General features: G+C 35.2%; 1 protein-coding gene across 8 annotated transcripts; it reads right to left on the bottom strand.

The window, feature by feature from the left end:
• Positions 1 to 10,700: 10,700 nt before the first annotated feature.
• On the bottom strand, positions 10,701 to 22,529 carry LOC133869442 (protein GAMETE EXPRESSED 2-like). 8 transcript variants are annotated; one of them, XM_062306438.1, is made up of 18 exons: positions 21,554 to 22,529; positions 21,147 to 21,467; positions 20,437 to 20,775; positions 19,638 to 19,964; positions 19,008 to 19,214; positions 18,827 to 18,912; positions 18,610 to 18,751; positions 18,251 to 18,297; positions 17,989 to 18,178; positions 17,444 to 17,568; positions 16,770 to 16,987; positions 16,440 to 16,667; positions 15,653 to 15,882; positions 14,642 to 14,880; positions 12,899 to 13,055; positions 12,113 to 12,276; positions 11,819 to 11,913; positions 10,701 to 11,268 (listed from the first exon to the last, which is right to left on the bottom strand). In XM_062306438.1, exons 1-18 carry the CDS (start codon positions 21,753 to 21,755, stop codon positions 11,127 to 11,129), a joined length of 3,459 nt encoding a protein of 1,152 aa, XP_062162422.1. In that variant the 5' UTR covers positions 21,756 to 22,529; the 3' UTR covers positions 10,701 to 11,126. The 8 variants fall into 8 exon arrangements, with proteins under 8 accessions (XP_062162422.1, XP_062162425.1, XP_062162420.1 ...); XM_062306436.1 differs by having other exon boundaries at positions 10,702 to 11,268; positions 17,989 to 18,297; positions 21,554 to 21,731; positions 21,832 to 22,529; XM_062306435.1 differs by having other exon boundaries at positions 10,702 to 11,268; positions 17,989 to 18,297.
• Between the last annotated feature and the right edge of the window lie 95 nt (positions 22,530 to 22,624).

Here is a 22,624-nt window from a genome sequence, read left to right on the forward strand (position 1 = left end):
CCAAGCTATTTTTGAATGGCTCGATTTGTTGTGTAGCCTTATGTATAAGTAATTATATAGGTACGAGAGAGAAATGTTAGATACTATATTTTTATTTTACTCTTATTTTACTGGATAAATATGATAGTGCCATCAGCTTTGATTTTCTTCTTTATTTAACAAAGCTGATCTAAAGGCTAACAGGCTGGCACATCAACTCAATAAAATAAAAGTTCAATGAATGTGTAATATGTAGCCTTACTTAATAAGCATTTATAATTTACAAGGCTTGTAAGGAAAATGTAGCATTTTTTGGTCATACTCTACATTTCATTGGCTGAAAAAAAATAATAATAATAATAATTAATAATAATAATAGAGAAATGAAAAAGTAGAGAAAATATCTTTACTTCCCTCATTCCCTGTGCTTGGATGTGGGAAATAAATGAAAAAGGAAGAGGAGAGGAATATATGCATTATTATCTTGCCCTGTTTGTAGAGAAAAGCGACGGGAAAAGATATTCATATACCAGTCATTTGTCTTTTATGCCTATATATATATATATATCAAATGTCAACATACTTAACAAATTTAACTTGGCTTATCTTACTAACCAGAAGAATCGTTCAACCATTACTTCTTTACTAGATACTTCTTCTACCTTTTGCAAAAGTTTATAGAAACTAAATCTTAATGATGGATTAAGATTATTTATTTGGAACATTCTTTCAACTCGGAATCGTATTAGCTCCATATTTTTACTTGTTGCTCAGGATTCTCGTTGTCCTCTCTCCGGAAGGACGGTGAAGATTCAATACATCACTTGTTCTTTTTAAGTGTTTTTATGCTCGTATCATATGGAGACTCTCACCTTGGCCTCTAGATTCAACAGTGCTGTATTTTCCAAACATATTAAATTGGATCAAAGCCATCATTTCTCCTAAGTTGGTTTTAAATATTCCGAAAACTGATCATCATTATTTTCAAATGTTTGCTGTTGTGGCATGTGATCTTCTTTGGTTTTCCCGTAATAAAGCTTTTCATGATGGTATTGCTTTTGATGCTCTCCAACTTTTCAAAAATGTTAACAAGGTCTCTATGGAACATTTAGTAGCTTAGAAATCGGTTCTAACAATTTCAGTGGATGAAAAATGGATCCCTCCACCGCCATTCATTTTGAAGATTAATTTTGATACGGCGATAAGAGATTCTTTCTCTTTACAAGCATCCGTCTGTAGAAATCACAACGGACAGATCATTCAATAAGTTACACAAGTCAGTCAACCTTGTCATCCAGATATGGGAGAGGCATTAGTAGCAAGGTTGACGGTTTCCTTGGCTATATTATTTCGTCTCAATCATTTTATTATTGAAGGTGATTCTCTAATTGTTATTTTGGCTCTTCAAGATCTATCATGTGCTCAATATTGGCGAATCTCTTCTACTATTTATTCTACTATTGAATCTATACCTCCCGATTGTTCTTAGTTTGCTAGGAAAATCGATAGAAGTGCAGACTTCTGTGCTCATGATGTAACACATTGGGCCGCAACCAGAGTAACAACTGGCAACATTCCCACCTCTCCGCCCCCTATCCCTTCGATCTGAATAGTTAGCGGTAAAGATCCACCTTGATCTTTTTTGTAATTAGTAATATGCATTTGTTTAAGTTTATGTTTTTTTGTTGTTGTTGAGCCATTGGATTGTCATGGCTTTAGTTATGTAAGTTCGTCAAGTATCTATGAAAAAAAATGATTAATCTTTTTATATAAATAATTCAATCTTATTAAAAAACAAATAAATGCATAAAGACGCAAATTCAAATGCATGATATATATATATATATATATATATATATATATATGAAAAATACCCAACTAGAAAGGCAAATTTAATTAATATTTTTGATTAGTATATCTAATAATCCAACATATTGTTGTGCAAATAAATTCAAGATTAAAACAAAATATAGGAAAAAAAAAAAAAAAAGACATTTGCATTAATGGGTGTATTCTTATAACTAAGAGCATAATTATCTACAATTATTTATCCAAATTTAAAAGAATTTAGACAGATGATTGTGAGAGACTACTTATAAAATCCATTTGACCAAATAAATGATTAACCAACTTGATTTTTATTTAGTTAGGTGAATTTTATAAATAGTTTCTCATAATCACCTGTCCAAATTTTCTTAAATTCAAACAAATAATTATAAAAGATCATTATCCTTACAACTATATAATTTGCTAAACATTTTTAGTGGAAATCAACCTCACTTAAAAACCATAAAATGACCAAAAAAAAAAAAAGTTGAACTAGACAATTAATACGTGGCATTAAATGAACATGTGGAAAACAAAGGAAGGGTATGATAGTAACTTCGACTATAATTGACACAACACAGCTTTTCCGCGCTTTGTTTCCCTCCATTTCCGCCCAAACGAAGTGGGTCCGCACGGAAAAGGGACTCCTTTCCCTCCCCTTTTCCTTCCCCCTCTTTCCACCAAACCAACCAAACCCACCGCTAATTTTTGAAATAAAGACAAAAAATAATAATAATAATTGCTCCGAAACTATGGTTGACTTTATTCACACATATAATTTTTTTTATTAATATTTTTAAAAAAATATGTCATTAAAATAATATGTGTTTCTCGCCTGCCAAGGGTCACATGTCAATATTAAATATGATTTGTACGAAATTTATGTCCTTTTTGTTAAATGAAAGGACAAAGTTAAAAGAAAAAATGCATTTTTAATAAAATTTATTTCAACTTTGTCTTTGCAATTAAAAAAAATATGAGTTTCTCACATGCAAAGAGACATATAGCATTTTTATAGACTATATTGGAGGAACTTCCTCCAACTCAGCTTGAAGGAAATCTTTATTCTTTTTAAAATGGACAGAAATTTTCTATAACCCACATATAAAAGTGACATGTGTCATTTAAGCATGTGAGAAGCACATGTTTTTTTATTAATACTATTAAAAAGGCATGTGAGAAACGGATCAGGATCCCCTCAAATTATTTGCCCGAATTTGATACAATTCGGGCAGGTTGTTGTGAGTAAGCATTTATGAGACCCACCTGACCGGATAAGCAGTTGGGCAGCCCAACTTTTATTTGGTCAGGTGGGTCTCATAAATGCTCACTCACAACTACCTGCCTGAATTCTATCAAATTCGGGCAAAAAATTTGAGGGGATCTTAATTCGTGAGAAACACATGCTATTAAAATAACATGTACTTCTCACATGCCAAAAGACACAGTTACTTTTATATGTGGGTTATAGAAAATTTTCTACAAACCGATTTATAGGAAATTTCCGTCCTTTTAAAATTAGAAATTGATTCTTCTCCATATTTTTGTCTACCTTTTTCTAAAAAAATAAAAATTAATTGTTTAGTATAATTCTTTTACACATATGTGTTTGTAAATTTACCATTAAATATGTGAAACCCATACGTGGGTTCTATATATTTAACAGTGAATTTGCACTTATCTTGTACAGAGATGGACAAAAAATATACAAGAAAATAAAATAATATAATCCTCTTTTTAAATCTACCAACAGATTTAATGGTAAAATTTACACATTATTTGTACAGAGATGGACAAAAAATGTATCCGAAAATGAAAACAAACATTTATTTTAAAAATTAATAGTAGTTTATTGTCAACGAATTGATTTGCTAATAATCATCTCTCATTTTGATATTTGAGGGGAAAAAAAAAAATTGTTGCCCGTAATTTAGAGTTGTTTTGATCTCTCAATTTTGCAGAATAAACACGAGTTTTTAAATAAAATTGTGATTTTACATTTTCAAATAAATCATTTAAAATGCCAACTAAATTCACACAGTTCATTTACTTTATAGAGTATGGAATTTGATTTTGGGAAGGGGGGTGTTTTAATTTAATTTTATTTTTTTTTATTTTTTTATTTTTTTTTTACTAAATGCCTGAATTTATGGGAGGCATTTATGTACATTTGTACTGCCCTAGGATCCAGGTTGTATTCCATTTCGGCCACAATCATGCTATAATTTATGAAATTAATCCAGCCTGTTGCGGTAAAGGGGACATATTAGAGAATGAGCTAAGCATATAAATAAGAGCGAAAAAGAGTAATGTCAGTGACCATCTTTTTTATTTTATTTTTATCATTTTAAAGTTGATGTGACTTTTAAAATTACTATTAAATTTTGAATTAATCATTATTAAATTTTAATCAAATAGTAATTTTAAAAGTCACATCAACTTTAAAATGATAAAAAGATGGTCCATAGTATTACCGTCGACAAATATATTGGTCTCCTATGTATTGATCGATCGAAGAAACAATTTTTTAAAAGAGTAATTGATCATTCTAAATTAATGTGACTTTTAAAATCATAATTAAATTTGCAATGAATTTCTGTAAATTTTTTCTATTTAATTATGATTTTAAAACCACATTAACTTTACAAAGATAAAAAGATTGTTCCATCACATTACTCCTTTGTTTTTTTTTCACATTACTCTTCTTCTTTTTTTCCTTTTTTTTTTCAGAATATTAGAGACAAGGTCGAGAGATAAATAAGTGGCTAAAATGATAGTCTTTCTCAAGTCATGGGATAGATTTTTTTACCTTTTTTTTCTTAAAACCTTTTACAACTTCCTTGAATTAAAATTACCAAAGGTTGGTAGGGCTGGTTAGGCTTAATTAAGTACAAATTACATCTCAAAAACTTAAGAATATATATATACCTTAAAAGAGATGAGAGGTTTAAACTCTTGAAAATTATTTCATGAAAATTTAAGTTTATTTTCAATTTGAATGTATGCACTTCTCTTTATTTCTTTTATTACTTTTTGTCTCACATTGAAAAGTTATGAGTATTTTTTGTGCTTTATAAGCATTTATCATGCTCTTATACTAGATAAGATTTTTTAGTATACATGTACTAGTTATGCTAATTGCGTCACCCAATGGTCGCATGTACACGTGTCGCTTTAGACGCACTTTTTTTATGATGTGTACAACTGCTTTTCTAACAGTAATACTTTTGAATACTTAACTGTTTTTCTAAACTGTCAGAAACTATATTTTCTAACTGCTTTCTCAACAGTCAGAAACTGTGTTTTCGACAGTTAGAAACTGTATTAAAACTGCTGTAAACTTTTTCTGAATTTTAGATAAAACTATATTTTTCCAGCATATTTTCGAAATCTTTTTTCCTCTCTTCTTTTTCATCTTCTCTGTTGTTACAGAATTTCTGAATTTAGAGTAATGTTCAAAATTTGCGATCGGCACACTACATTCGAGTAGTATTGTATCTTGAGGACAAAATTATTGTATTCCCTTCTGTAAAACTTATTGTTTAAGTGGGAGACAATATTTGTCTAAGAGACAGATTTACATTCGCCTTACTGTCCAGCATTCTTTCTATATAGTTTTTATTTTTCTGTTTTCTTCAATTTTTCTATAGTTCCACATTTTTATTTTTCAACGCAAACCCTAAAACGTTGCCACCAACAAACTCATTTGCTCTCTGAAACTCTAGCTGCTTTGATGAACTCATTAGCGAAACCCGGCACATAAAATAAAATTAAAAAAAAAGAAAAAAAAAAGAAAAGAAAAAAGATATAAGGATTTCATGATGATTTGGTAATAAGGAGAGAAGTGGGGAATGTTAATTAAGCTTAAGAAAGGTTTTAGGCTTTCTTTCTCTATGGGTTTTCGGTTTCCTCTCTATAACCTTATGAATAATGAAAATATGTATAAAGTAAGGTATTTATCGGTAGGGTAACAATTTGGGTTATACACAAAATCTTAATAAAAACCATTCCTTATGATTACTGCTGTTGGTACAGTTTCCGGTATGGTGTGAATCTGCACGTTCCTTTGATGTTCTTCACGCTTCTCAATAACTCTGCAAAACAACAAAACCTAGGGACCCTTCCGGGGGTCCCGCTCCGATGCCTAAGTTAGCTTCTGTGAGAAAATAATGCTCTATGCATAAAATTGAGTCTTCGTTTATACCTGGGGTATGGGCCTATTTATAGGCATAGTGGTGGAGTCAAACCTGGATTAAAACTCCTGCTCCTTGTTGATCTAGAACTGCTGTCAGAGTTCTAATTGGACTTCAATCCTTTACTAGACTTCTAATTGGATATCTTCTTAGACTTCCAATCTGATATCTTCTTAGACTTCTGATCTGACATCTTCTTAGACTTCTGATCTGATATCTTCTTAGACCTCTGATATGATCATTATTCTTATCTTATCATTATTCTTATCTGTTTGGACCTATTTGACTTTTGAATCTTCTCTTTGGATCGGGTTGAGTGGGATTTATCCCCAACAGTTACCCCCCAATTCCCTTATCCGAAGCTTGCTTGAATAATGGGAATTCCATGTCTAAGGAAACCCGATCTTTGTTTCCTTCTGAAAACCTGCTAACCTGCAAAACCCGAGGGTTAAATCTTATCCCCCAATTACCTTCTTGTTTTTCCTTAGGGTTTTCTCCATGTATCTTGAAAAACCTGCAAAACCCGAGGGTTAAATCCGACCCCCCGAGAAGTTTCTTCTTGCTCTCGGCTAGGACTGATCCGAGATGCTCCTTTCTCTCGGCTAGGACTGATCCGAGAGTTTTCTTCTTGGTCTCGGCTAGGACTGATCCGAGAGGCTTCTTCTCGGCTAGGACTGATCCGAGAAGTTTTTCTTGCTCTCGGCTAGGACTGATCCGAGAGGCTCCTTCTCGGCTAGGACTGATCCGAGAAGTTGCTCTTGCTCTCGGCTAGGACTAATCCGAGAGGCTCCTTCTCGGCTAGGACTGATCCGAGAAGTTGTTCTTGCTCTCGGCTAGGACTGATCCGAGAGGCTCCTTCTCGGCTAGGACTGATCCGAGAAGTTTTGGTCTCAGCTAGGACTGATCCGAGACTCTCGGCTAGGACTGATCTGAGACGACCCCCCTTTCTTCTTGATCTCGGCTAGGACTGATCCGAGACTCTCGGCTAGGACTGATCCGAGAGTTTTTGCCTGCAAAAGAAACAACATCAACGGGTTCCTGGTCCCTAGACCGGGAACACTCCGATGCTTAAGTCAGCTTTATTCATTTATTCTGAAAATACTTATTCCCAAAATCTGGGGAATTTTCTGTCTAGTTGAATTAAAAATAAAAGTCTAGTTCTTTGCAAATATAAATACTAAAAAATAAAAGCAAGCCTGAAATTCCCGAGAGTCCTTTTTATGGGATCACGGGCAGATACTGCTGTTGCCTCGGCTCTCTATGCTGTGGGCTTCTGCTTCTTCGGTCCTCTCTTCTTTCTATGTCATCTCGGGGAGCATTCTCTTGATGCCTTTCGTCTAGCTGAGGACGGTCTCGGGGATAGTAATCCTGTGGCTGTTGATCTTGGGGCTGATAGTCCTGATGATTCCGAGGCCTGTTATTTCCTTGATGGTTCCGTCGCTCTCCCAAGAACCGAACCAACTTGCCATTCTTTATGAATTCTGGTATCTTTTGCGGTTCCCGAAACGCCGGATCTCTCTTGATCTCCATGAGGACTTCTGATATCTCGGCATTGAGAGGTGTAAAGTTGTAATCTTTGAACTTCTTTACCTGCCTCTGCTCTTCCCAATCAGCTTTCTTGAGTTCTTTCCTTTTCTTTTCTGGGGCTGTCTCTCGGGGTAGTCTAGAACTGGCCATAGACTTCAGCGTCTCTTCCTGATTGATGAATTCTTCTACCTTATCCATGAGGCCCTGCAAGGTACTCGGTTGCTTCCGGATCAACTTCTTCATCAAAGGCTCCTCGGGTGAAATTCCCTGATAAATGGCAGCAAAAATCATATCCTCGGTCGGATCTTCGACCGTAGCCTTCTCTCGGTTGAACCGAGCCATAAACTCCTTAAGACTCTCATTGCCCTGTTGGTGCAATGATAGCAAATATCCCGAAGGCTTCTTCCTTGTCCGGAAAGCCAAGAACTCCGTTAGGAATATCTTGGACAATTCCTTGAACTGATCAACGGAATTCGGGGGCAGCTTCCTGAACCAGTCTCGGGCATTCCCCGAAAGAGTAAGAGGGAAGGCCCGACATGCTACTTCATCGGGTGTCCCGTGAAGGTCTAGATGAGCTTTGAAATTCTCTAGGTGATCCAAGGGATCTCTGTCTCCTGCATAACTTAGAATTTGGGGTACCTTAAACTTATCGGGAAGCTGATAGTCTGCCACCCGTCTGGTGAAGGGTGAGTCTGTACCCATTAGGAGCTTGTCCACCATTACGGATCTGCCTTTGTCATTTCTTTCCATCTCCATGTCCGTGCACCTTCTCTCCAGCTCGGCAATAATTCTGCTCAGATCTCCTTGACGGTCATCCTCCCTCCGAGGATTAATGTTGCTATTGTGATCTTCTTCCTCACGCTCATCCCTGTTCATCTCGGGATTGGGCTGTCTCGTCCTCATGCGTAACGATTCTGCATTTAAGTCTTCAATCTGGGCTTCCAACGCTGCTATGCGATCTTGATCTCCACCCCCCGGGGGAGGGTTCGGTGGAGGCTGTAAATTATTCTGAATAGCCGGTTCCTGTGGGGCCACGGGCTGTCGATTGGTCTGGCTTCCGGAACGTGTGTTCATCACCATGCTGGATCTTCTTTTTCTTTTATGAGGAATGAATAATCGTTTCCCACAGACGGCGCCAAACTGTTGGTACAGTTTCCGGTATGGTGTGAATCTGCACGTTCCTTTGATGTTCTTCACGCTTCTCAATAACTCTGCAAAACAACAAAACCTAGGGACCCTTCCGGGGGTCCCGCTCCGATGCCTAAGTTAGCTTCTGTGAGAAAATAATGCTCTATGCATAAAATTGAGTCTTCGTTTATACCTGGGGTATGGGCCTATTTATAGGCATAGTGGTGGAGTCAAACCTGGATTAAAACTCCTGCTCCTTGTTGATCTAGAACTGCTGTCAGAGTTCTAATTGGACTTCAATCCTTTACTAGACTTCTAATTGGATATCTTCTTAGACTTCCAATCTGATATCTTCTTAGACTTCTGATCTGACATCTTCTTAGACTTCTGATCTGATATCTTCTTAGACCTCTGATATGATCATTATTCTTATCTTATCATTATTCTTATCTGTTTGGACCTATTTGACTTTTGAATCTTCTCTTTGGATCGGGTTGAGTGGGATTTATCCCCAACAACTGCTAAGCCTCAAAGAAGTCAAGAACGTGATCGATGAGGTGACAAGATGTAAAAGTTCATGGGCCTTACTCATTCTCAAAAGACGCCTTGAGAGAGGAGAGGTATCCATGGCTTATAAAGTCTACAAGACAAGAATCTCTTAGCAATGTGGGACACTTTAACACAAGACAATTGGTATTTGGCTCAACCTGTTTCTAAATTCTCTTGACCTTCTTTTTTTCTTCATATTTTACTAAACTTGAAAACCAATGGTATTTGGCTCAACCTGTTTCTAAATTCTCTTGAACTTTTGTGTTATCATGCCCGGATCTTTATACAGAATTTTCGTTCGTTTTTCTTAATATATTTATCGAGCAAGGCTTCATAAATTTTGCTTGCGCAGTGGGACGAGATCAAAATCAAATCAACTTTTTAATAAAAACACAATGGTTGTATTATAGTTACACACACACAAACACACACACACACACACACACACACACACACACATATATATATATATGCCCTAAGATGTCTCAGAAGATACGATAGTATTATGGGTGTACAAGCGGTTATAGTTAGTGGTTATTGAATTTTAATAACTGCGACCGCTTCTGCCTAGGCGGTTAGCGGTTATTTTTATAAATGATGGTTAGCAATTATTATGTTTATAATCAGCGGTTTGAAAATCACTTTTTAATTTGGGCTTTGGGCTGATTTTTGGACAGTTAAAAAAATAATAATAATTTTTGGACATTTTGGTACAAAATTAACAAATCTAAAAATAAATCCAAAACACTACAAATCCAAATACAAACAAATTTTTAATATATATATATATATATATAAGGGGAGGCTGTTAATGGTTACAAACCGGCTAACCGCTTCCGCCTACTCCTGAAATCGCTAACTGCATCCGCCTAAGCGGTTAGCGATTATTTATAACCACTTTAAAAAGCGATTATGCGGTTAACGGTTAATATTTATAAGCGGTTAGTAGTTGCAAAATGGTTATAACCATTTCGATTATACAAGCCTAGATAGTATGATCTTAAAAAAAACAAAAAAAAAAAAAAAAAAATGATAGTTGTTGGGGAATTATTATCCCCCACTCGAGTTATTCGATGTTCGGACTATATACAGTACTTAGGTTATACATGGGTAGTACAGTGCTTGGATTATATGCTTAGTCAGGAATGACCAAGATCTCGGGATTATATGTTTCAGGGGCGGAGCCAGCCCCCCCAAGTAGGGGGGCCAAATTGAAAAAAAAAAGTTTTGGGGGGGCCAAAATTAGAAAAAATAATAAAATTTGGGGCAAAATTTTAATTTTTTTAAATTTTTTTTTTGGGAGAACCTTGGGGCTTGGGGGGGCCAGGCCCCCCCAAGCCCCAAGGTGGTTCCACCCCTGATATGTTTGGTTGGGAAACAGTTGGTCGGGAATGACCATGATCCTTAGCATTTATTAGGATCTTGACACTTGTCAAATCAAGTTAGAAATTAGTTTGGAGCACCATGCTTAATATCTACACACTTTACTGATCATTATTCTCATTGTACAATAATAAGACTTTTACTGTGCATCAACAGTAAAATAAAGCCTATATATACGTACATCATCTAAGAGGTAAAGATCCCATCTAATATGATCATTCTCTCTCTTACTCTCCCTACTAACTTGGGCGTCAGAAGAGGCTCCGCCAGCCAACCCCGGCGGGTCTTTACTTTATTGCAGGTTACATGTGAAGGAACGAATCGGAGGTGACGTCACCAGGCTAAAAATCGCTTCAACAATAATTTCTTGTTGAAATCAACATACAATGTCGATCAATAAAGAACATTACTTATCAAAACCCTCTTAATGAAATGACCCCCCAAAAAAAAAGCTTGTTAATAAAAAATAAAATAAAATTGTCTTTCGACAAGGTTAAAGTCTCTGAATTAGTTAAAGAGTTCAAGTTTATGCAAAATATGTCAACCTGTTTCAGTTTGCCCTTTTTCAATAGCAAGTGCCTTGATACTGGGTAGAGAAGTTCGCTGACTTTGATCACCAAAAGAATGAGAAGAGTGAAACTCTGGCTTCCTCGATTCTCCTTTTACAGATAGACGTCGAGACCTGGAAAATTTGGGCACAATGCATTGTTAATGAAGCTAAATGAAAGAAAAAGAATAAGCAAACTAACATCCTTTCCAACATGTCCATAATTTGCACACAGGTTACCAATAAGCTCAGAAACAGCTTTCAATCCTTCTTTTAATCAGTACTTGATCTTAGCCTAGAGGCTGAGGAGGTACAACATAGAAACTAAGGAAATCAATTCATACTTCAAGCATAAAATTTAATATAATTGTTTTACACTCACTTCCTTTTTACAATATTCCTTTCTGCATAATAGATCAAATGTTTGCATTCTCATAAAGTTCTTATTAGATAGATTCTGAAGAGTTCAGTCAAGAATTTTTTTCAAGGAGGCAAATTCATCCTACCATTGAGAAGCCTAAAGTTAAGAAGAGAAGAATGTGATGATATCCATAAAAAACTTCCCAAGTCTCAAATTTCGCCCAACTCTTCTGCTCCACTTATTATCATAAAACCCATTCCCTTGGTTTTGTATCAATCATATTGCAACACGCATTATTGCAGCATTGGCAGATAAGATAGTTACCGCTGGCGAAAGTTGGAAAATTGGCTTCTAGACCAGGAGGAGCTTGAACAGCATCCAGTGAAGTAAGTTGTATCCCCAGATAAATTTGTGCTTAGCTACACATGAGTAAGCAAATCAATCATAACATTCTCCTCCTCTCTCTCTCTCTCTCTCTTCTGTGTGCTAAAGTTTTGGTCTGATTCTAACACAAGATACTCTGTAAGCGTTCAGAATCTTTGCAACAAAAAGACAATTTCTATGAAACAAAATGTTCTCTATCATGATAATAGAACCAGACAAGTGAGATATACTTACAGTTGGTTCATGAGAACTTTGCACACTAGCTATCTCTGAACTTTCCATGTGCCGGTTTCTTCTTTCATTTATAAGAAGAAATGCACACTTGCATGTAAAAAATAGAAGCAATACTCCAAGAGAGAAAACCATGAGAAATTCGATGACAATAGCTGATCCTAGGGCTGTATACCATAAAGACAGAGATAAGCTTATCAGCCATTTAGATAGATGCATATATATGACTTCCTTGGCTTCTGTACTAGTGATTAAGGTGACAATGAATAGTCTGAAAGAGCATGCACCCTTGTCTTGTATTATTTGGTGCTATGCTCATAAATTACAACGACTAACTAAATCTTTCTATCCAAATGTAAATATATACTTGCTTGGCAAGATATTTTGGAAGATATTAAAACCTCGTTTGGTCCAGTATCTTTAAGGTAATAAGGTTTTTCTCGATGATTTGGTCAAACCAATAACCAGCATCCAAAGAATTGCAAATTCCTCTCCAAACTAATAACTGAAACTTGTAGTGCAGAATCATTTTTTCAACTACATTTTTCTACAGGAAAAAAATAAAAAGCTGTGAAAAATCAATCATAATTTAGAGAAAGATAGATGATGAGCAATCAAGACACAATACAAGTGTCGGTAACATAGCTTCAAAATCAAACAGGTTAGCTCTTTTAAGCATTTTCCGATGATGAAGCAACTATCCACAAATAAAAATAATGTTAAAGCCTAAGAGGATGATATCTTAATAGAAGACAATGAGAACTAAAAATAAGTTAAACTCTCACTTACTATGAGCTACCAATGAACTCATTGGCCTTCTTCTTATTAGATTTACAGCAGCCTCAGTGTATAAAGGCAATGATACCCTTTCAGCACAATCTGGATAACACCCATAGTTTCCCATATCATTTAATGTCACTGTTAAAATAGCACCATGTTCTCCACCCTGTACAAGAGAGACTATTGGATATATTTTTGCTACTTGAAAAATAGTATACAATTCCTACGTGCAACACAGACTTTTTCCCCAAATCTTTTACTTCCACAGTGCTTTGGATTTCTTTGAAACTCTATGTAAAGCTATACGTTGAATATTAAAGAGTTACAACTCAACCTGATACTTTTATTTCATGATGCTAATCATGTTCGATACCTTATTAGCGAGCTTCATGAAACTAAAAAATACTATGTGAATAATTGGCTGAATGGTATAAATACTTTCTTAGCTTACATATTATTATAATATTAATTAAATGATTGAATTCACCATTTCCTATAACCTTAAGCTTTTGGAACAATTGGTGATTAAACATGGTATCAGCGCAAAAGTCCTGAGGACCTCACTTGGTGAGAGAGAGTTTGAGCACACATATAAGGAGTATTTAGAATATTAATTAAATTATTAAATTCACAATTTCCTATTAGTTTAAGCTTTTAAAATAAGTAGTAATTTAATACATATCAGCATTGTTCCTTCAAGCATAAGGCTAATCAATTATATATAATACAAACCAGCATCTTGAATTGTCAAATGAATATGTTTTACTTCAGGGTGAAGGTTCCATACTAATCCTTTTTCTTTTTTTGTCCTAGCCAAACTAAGTTAATTTGTCTTGCATAAATTATGTTTTTTAAGCACTTAGGCTAAGGAAGCAAAGCATCATCGACATTACTGATCTATGGCTGGGATAAGAATTTCCTCCCTTTGTGTGTATCATATATTTAGGGAAATTGCACTATACTTGAGTTTTGACTCCGTTACAAATAAGGATTTGAATTTTGTTATGTGAAAGATAAGGGCCTAAGTTTTTAATTTTGACAATTAAGGATTTGAGTTTTGGTCATTTGACAAATAAGTCATTTTGTTAATTTTGCCATCCAAATTTTATCAAAAGTGCCAATTGTCATATTTTCCACATAAGACCAATAGAATCGTACCATGTGTACAAAAATAAAAATTATGCCCCAAAATAAAAAGAATACAAAAAAACAAGACCCTGTAGAAGGGGGTGGTGGGGTTGAAGGGAATGGCGATCCACCCCCGCCACCTCCTCTCTGTGGTGGTAGAGGGCATAGAGGAGGGCAAGCAATGTAGGGTGAATTTTATTTTTTTTTCCTTTTTCTTTTATTTTCATTTTTATGGCATATTTTTTTATTGGTACATGTGGCACAATTTTATTGGTCTTACATGGAAAAGATGACAGCTAGTACTTCTTCCATTAAAATTTGGACGGAAAAATTAACTAAAGATTCTTATCTGTCAAATGGACAAAACTCAAATACTTAATTGTCGAAATTGGAAACTCAAGTCTTTATCTGTCATGGGATCAAAACTTAGGGTGATATGAGGCAATTTCCCTTATATTTACTTTACAATTATTATTGGATTTTGCAGAAGGGGGTATTGTTGAGGCTAAGATGCTGTTAATTAATCATACAAAGAGGAAACCTGTAAAAACATATTCTTTATCTTACACTAACTTTTACTACTTGAAGGAGCATAACACTTGCAAGCAAAAGAAGCTCACTCACATGATAAAACAGTTGTTGCATAATACTATTGCAATAATTGACTGTGCCCCGAAATCTAATACCGTTAGCTTTGACTGTAAAATGTTTTGAGATAGTAACATATGTCTGCAGAGGTTGCCACAGATAACTGTTCTTTAACTTCAGTTCAGTTGTATTAATGAGCTCAGCTGGTAAACTAGTGACCAAAAGTCCATCATTAACTTCCAAAGAGAATTCCACTATGAAGTTTATCTCACCACCTGAAACATAAGCCACCAGCAGAAAATTCAGCAATTAGAAATCTGCAAGTCTAGCACAAAATTTTGAAGCAAATAGTACATAAAATTAATATATCCAGAGTTTTGCATAATTCACATCTAGCTTGAACATTCTAGACACAAAAATCTCAAGATTAAAAGGTTCAGATGATCATTTTTTGATACTATTTCCTCCAAACAGGTTGTGTTGTCAATTGTTTAGGTTATGGAAGAAAAATCCCTAAACAAGCTTTCTTATCAATATCCTATCAAATCTATCAACTAAATTGGAAATAACTCAAATTCCCATAATGCCAAATCTTCTAAATAGTCTTTAGCATAAAAAACTACTACCGTGATGATGCGATCTTATACATGCAATTAAGAACAAATGCTAGATTTTTTTGTATTTGATTTAAAATATGTTACTTCTATCTGTAAGGTAAGGATTATGCAGTAAATTTAGAGTTTTAATCTTGAATTTCCACCTTTCAACTCAAATCTATATTTGCATAGCTTGAGTATATGACATGACTCTTAATTTGGAATCTGTGAAACACAGTCTTGCCAGAGCACCTATATTATATGCAAATAAGACAATCTTCTGAAACCAACACCGCATAACTGAACTGAATCTAAAATGAACATTACTATCCTTTTTGTTTTTGTTTTCCTGGTGGAAAATGAACTCTACAATCATAGAATGATTCTTTTAATTTTAGCACAAGTTGGAAATTCTCATCTCCTACCTAACAATAACAACGGTAACCCATACCTGTGAAGTTAAGAAGATCTGGATCCCCAACATAAAACTCAAACTTGTCTCTTTCTCTGTCAAAGATCAGTGACTCGTCTTCATTACCCTTCAGGATAATAATTTCAGGGACATGAATAAATGGAGGATCATTGATAGGGTCCACAAAAACTGGAACATCCAAATCGTTTTTTCCATTCTTGTTCCTGGTAGAGACTCGCATTGTATCATTACCACTGAAGTTCTCATTTCTGATTTGAGATAAATGAGACAAAAGAACAAGTTACTGACAAGATTGTCAAGCACATAAGGAAAAAATATATATTTAGCAAGTGGTCTATTACTATGAAATTTCAACACCTCATAAGGCTCAATAGATCATCTGCTATTGTGACCCCAAAACCGAAATGAAAAAATTATGTCAGTGCTGACTGTGGGTAGACAGATTAAATTTGCCCAAATCATTCCTTAGATTTAGAAACTATCTTCCCTCATAATGATATATTTAAATAATAAAGAGAAATTCATAGCTATGAAAAATGGGTAAAAGGTAAGAATACCATTTGAGCTGTTGAAAAAAATTATGGCATAATTTTTAGATGTGACATATAAATTTCTATTTTCTATTTGATCACAATTGATAAGGTATTAATGCATTTGCAAATCCCAATAACTTAAAGTTCTACAAGGGAAAACATGTAAATAATAATAATAATAAATGCATCATGAATACCAAACAAACATTAATAAATGCTGAAATCAAAATTTTCAACTAAATGAAAAACACATTGAAGTTTAATAATAATACCCAAGATACTGAATTGACTGAAGCGCAAAATTGATTACTTCTGTGCAGCCTTCTAAGATCAGGTCTTCTGCTTCTTGGCCCCCTCTGTTTATAAATAGTCCACTCCACATTGGCTGCCAAAATTGCATCAGCATTGGAGACAAAAAGACAGTCCCAAACTGTGCACTGAGAGTAATGGAAATGTTCTCCATCTGATCTGAATATTTAATCTCAAACCCAGAGAAGCCCCTAAAAAGTGCCAGGAAAAAAAAATCCCAGACATAACCGACTAAAATAAATTTTACAATGTTGTACTAATCAATAAACTTTTAAAGGATAAAAGTTCCTTACCCGAATCTGGGATTTACGACATCTTCAGTTGCTTGCAATTCACTTGGAGAGGAAACAAACTGGGGTGGGATACTGAGAACAGAAATGTTTACGGTGGCAGTAGCAAGATTGCCATTTATATCAGACATTGTGTATGAAAAAGAATCATTCCCATAATAATCTTTGTAAGGGGTATATCTAAGAAGCCTTCCATACTGTAAAAGTGAACCGTGACCTGGCTGACAAAATATAACATATACAAGTAGGTCAGCTTTCCAAGAAAATTCTTCTATTCATATGCTTGATCAGTATAATCTTCATGTTATATAAGGGAAATAGATGTCATGGTATTGATGCATATGATGCATGTCAACTATTAATATAGGATAGTTAGCTATGCAGATATATGCATTATGACTTTTCAGAATTAATCAGTTCGGCATTGAGTCACAGGATTCATCTTTTTAAAAGATATAATGTAACTGAACTATTGATAAAGCCACAGTAAGGTGATCACAAAGATTCTATTGATGTAAATGGACGACCAAATATAATTCAAGTTCTGGAAGGCTGGTGAATCTAGTTGTTTGCTACCCTCATAGGCTGGCCATCATTAAGATAATTATGAATACCCTTCAGAGAATTGAGAAGTGTGGGGAGAAAGAGAAGGTTGTAAATACTGCTTCAACTCTTACTTTTGTGTATTCAACAATAGTTGCATTGTCACCAGCAAAGTAGTCATTTGCTAAAGCATCAAAAGCAATGGACTCATCCTCCCAAACAGATATTGTATCATTGTAGGCTATGGGAAAATATTCACCTGAAAGACAATGGAATATCAATCTAAACATTGAAAAAAAAATTAAATCCTAACTTTAAAACTGAAACTGAAGAGCACCATAGGTTAAAAATAGGCGGAAGAACATTATCTCAACGCATCAAAACATTTACGTGTGTGTGCGTGCATGTTTGTGTATCACCAACGAAGTTGCACAATGTATATATATTTACTACTTAAGAAACAAAAAAAAAATATATATATATTTCACAAAAGAATTTGAACATTTCAATATTATGTAAAGGGCATAGATCCCATTCACATTTATATACTCCAAAAGCTACCAGAACATAAACCATAATTTGGATCATTAACCACAACCACACACATAATTGTTCACAATGAGGGGATATATTGAATTATTCTTTTTCGATAACAGCTACACTAAACTATTTAGCTTACTAGTGTACACATTGACTCCAAACGGGCAGGGTGAGAGTTGTTTTCCATCAAAAGAAGCACACATCTGGTAAGTGCCAACATCCTTGGCCAGATAATGAACAGTGTATGACCCATCATTGTTATCTACAAACGTCCAACTTGAAAAACCAGAATTGTTGATTGAAGCAATCTCTAACTTCAGCCTTGATTGCTGCGACAAAACAGGGTTTTGAAATGAATCCTTGAGCTGCACTACTATTTCATTTTTAATCAGTTTTGGCACCTTGGGAGTGAATCTCATAACTCCTGAGAGTGATATGTTAACTTCACCTGTTGATGAAGAACCCATTAATCAGGTATATCAAGTGGAAGACTTAAAGATTACACAGGTACATGCAATGATCATCCGCAACAATAAAGGAAATTCTGAGTTAAATATGTAACAAACCATCAAAATTTGTACAGAATTTCAACCAATATACAAGTGTGTAAATTTTTTTCTCCTCTGGTTAAAAAAAAAGTGGTTAGTTCACATGCTTATCATGAAAACTGAAGTTCTACAATTTAGAAATACGTGTTTTTAGAGTTGAAAGAAAGAGAGAGCTCAACCTGAAAAATATTATATCAAATGAATAGTAGTACCTGCTATTACATACTTTGTGAATGACTGGCCACCATTCAGTAGAATATTTCCACAAAATACACGAATTTCATAAATCCCACTCTTGTCAGGTGTATACACCACATTAAAGGAACTGGCCTGAACTTTTGAGTTCCCAACAGACTAAATCCAGAACCAGTACAAAATCAGAATCTAAAGTATAGCAGATTAATGGAAATATAAGATTACAATTCTTACAATGTTACTCAAATCAACAGACGGTGAAGGGGCAATTTCCATCTGGCTTGTGGCACCATATCTCAATCTCCCAGTGGGTTCACTGCCTAACTCAAAGATGCCCACTTCTTTATAACATTAATAATTTATAGAAAAAAAAAAAAAAAATCAAACAACTGAAAAGTTGCTAAATTTCATATACCGTTGGTGACATGCAGAGGATATATGCTTGGCAATACATAATAGGAATCAATTTCCCTTGCAATTTGTACTTGAAGCCTCTCTACTTCAACCTGAGAGGGGTATTGATAAAGATCATTCAAATAAACTGAGAACTCTGCCACTTCCCCGGAAAGCGAATTATTTAGACCAGATCCATTGACAACACTTTCCAAACCATCGCAATAACCTATTCAATTTCAACATAAAATGGCAGCTTCATTTAATTAACAAAAGAATCGCCTTCACCCTTCACAGAAATAAGAAAGCACAAAACACCTCTCCCCGAAAACCACTATAATTCAAGTGAAGTTTTCAATTTATAAGAAAGAAAAAAACATATTAACCACTAAGAGCTCGTGCTTTGCTTGTATATGCTTGCACGCGTGCATTGTGTCACAAAGAGAGTTCACAAACGGTAGTATTACTTGTGCAACAACTAAAATCCAGAAACTAGCAAAACATGCATTAAATAAGATCTACACCCACTTCCCTCATCACTACAAGAGAAAAAGGAAGCAAGTAAGCAAAACATGTAGAGGGCTAAAACAATTCTCAAAAAAGTGACAGTCACTAACAGTAACAGATTTTCAAGAAACTAGATCATACACACCTACGAAGACAGTATAGGCATATGGCATGTTGGAAATGCTTTCATCATGCTTGAGATCATATATTGTTAGTAAGAAGTTCCCTGGTTCCAAATTGCTAAAAGAAAACAACTGAATTCCTGCCATGACTTCTTCAAAGTGTAAGTCTGCAACAGGGATAGACAAATTCGTCTCTTTTTCAACAACTTCAGCGTCAAATTCATATAATCCTGGAACAAAATTCCCATATTGATCCTTTTGCTGTATAAATATTTCCATCTTTGAGAATAGTTGCCACCCATTTGGTTCAAAGTTCCACGTAGCCATGCAATTGGAAATCTCTAGAGGTCCTGGTAAAGGCCAGGGCAAGATTCATCAGCAGAATGAAAAAGTTAATTTTCTTGGAGAATTAGCGAGGATCAACAAGATTTACCTTGATGGTCTTAGAGCTATTTCTATATCAGAAATATGTTAACATAAGGAATTAGTCACAACAAAAGACATTTTCTTCCAACAGGATGTTCGTATCTTAAAAAATCCCTGATAAATGAGTATGGCATTATCAAAGTTTTTGAAAATCGCAATCCTGTTAAACAGAGAAGTATGCCATCCAGAATAATCACATCAATCAAATTATGCTACAACCAAGCATGAAATGCAGGACAAAGTACCAATGGCTTCATTCATCAGCACCATGAACTTGAAATGCAAAGAACAACTAGAATCTCTAGTAAAAAGGTAGGAAAAATCCAACTCATCTATATGCAATTAGTGCCTCTCAACAGAACTTAAGAGATTGTAACTAAAACGAAAGTACATCACCTGGGTTCACCTTAAATGGTAGTGGAGAGCCATTCAAAGTTTCATTGTCACCTTCTACATGCAATGAGAGGTCTCCAGCCTGCACTGTAATAAACTCGATGATGATATAACCAAATTCATTCCAACCCATGAAGGTGATGTTTGGGACAACTGCAATGGAACCATTTGCATAAAATGCTGACACCGTAAAATTATGTACATTGGGCTCTTCAGTGGTTGAAGAGATATTATTCCCAAATGCATCTCTAGGAAGTATCAGAACTGCCGCTTTTGTCCCGGCATCAAACTCATTCATGAGATTCATCCAAGAAGCAACACAGACAGACGGGTACATTTGACCTTCAATCAGGCAACCACAATTTGGGTTAGCACACATCTTTCTTGGCACTACCGATAGCATGCAAGAATTAATTAAAGCTTAGATCCAAAGTTCCATTACACATAGCAATACTATTAAACATTCAAAGACAGCTGATCAACTCGTGACAAATTCAAATTTTAAACGAATAATAGTTCAAACTATTCATGCTAATTGTCAAAACAACCAGGAGAACTTTCAGCAAGTACATGTGTTGCACACAAATTGAATACAACTCTTCTCTTGGTGGGTTAAGTGTATGGCATCAATCATTTCAGGAAAAGTAACATATGCAGATATAGACAGTAACATAGCAATCCAATTGTCACAATTGACTACAATTAGTAAACACCTGGTTCAACTTGGAAATGCATCGAGGAATCGAGCACTTTGAAATCGTTCTCCTCGATGAGCACATTGAATAACCCGGCTGTGATCACAATGAAGTTAATTCTCCAATCACTAGGATCACCCTCAAAATCCAAAAGAACCCCAGATACATAAGAGCTATTCCCCATCTTTTCGTTCACTGTAAGAGTGGGCTTAAAAGCATTTTTATCAAGCTTGTCAGCGTGTTCCAGTACTTTAATCTTTATAGCCGCAACATCACCGGCACGGAATGTGTCTTTGTCATCCAACCAACTGAAAGCAAATTTAGGTAGTGGTGCTTTATCTGCCACAAATGAAACCCAAAACACTTACTACCAAAAAACAAGAAAGAAAAAGAAAAAAAAAATACGTTCAGGTTTTGATGAGTACCTGAACTTGCAGGGTCAGAACCATTGGCGGTGAAGAATGAGAAAGCCAGGGCTGAAATAACAATGAGTACATGCATTTGGACCGCCATGATTGAGAAACTGATCTTGCTCATGAAAAGCCGCTTCAGAATCACCGCACTGAAGTTGCTTCCGGTTCTCCGTACCAGAAACCGGTATAGCTGATCGTACACCACAAGAATCATTCAACAAATTCCTTGTTATCACTCTTTTCCTGAGAACCAAACAGAGATAAACGCGTTTGGGTAAACAGAATATTACCATTGTTGTTCTTCTCACAGGCCGCAGCAGAAGAGGGAGAAAAAGAAAGTTTTAACCGTTTTATATGGTCCCAAGCGGTTCCTCTGGTTTGCTTGGGATTTGGGGAATCATAAAAACGACTTGTAGCTTACTTCTTTTTCTGATAAAACGACTTGTAGCACAGACGTCAATAATGGAGGGCGCCAAAATTTATTAAGCTTTGAACCGCCCATTGGGCTTGAAATGTAAACCCAGATCTGCCCAAACGACATGGGAGAGGATTTCATTTGAATCGTTTCATGTTAACATGCCGTTGAGACAAAACACGTTAAAACATGAAACCGCCGACCAGGCGACCACTAAACTACGAAACGGCATAATCAAAAGACAAAAATTGAATTGTTCCCGAATTTAGGCCTCATTTTGCATTAAACGGCTTAAAAAAATTTAATAAAAATGTGACATGCTCCTTATAAGACTTGAATATAATTTCATCCATCTTTTTAATAGGTAACATTTTTCAAGCCGTTCGAAGTAAAAGGCAGCTTACTCGTATGGGAAAAACTCTTTGAGCACATTTTCACACACAACGTGCTGGATAAAGAAAATACACACCCCAGCACCAGTGAGCATCTCAATTCCCATTGAATTTTTAAGACTCAATTCGTATAGCCAAAAACATCCACAACAATCTTATGCATTTGGGAGCATCCAAAAGAAATCAAATGACAAAACAAATTTTTTATGCGAAGATGTGTTGGAACCAACCAGATCGAAACCAAAACAAATTGGCAGAAGATGAGACAAAAATGAA

Source organism: Alnus glutinosa, chromosome 5 (assembly GCF_958979055.1).
Source record: "Alnus glutinosa chromosome 5, dhAlnGlut1.1, whole genome shotgun sequence".
In the NCBI taxonomy this organism is placed as follows: domain Eukaryota; kingdom Viridiplantae; phylum Streptophyta; class Magnoliopsida; order Fagales; family Betulaceae; genus Alnus; species Alnus glutinosa.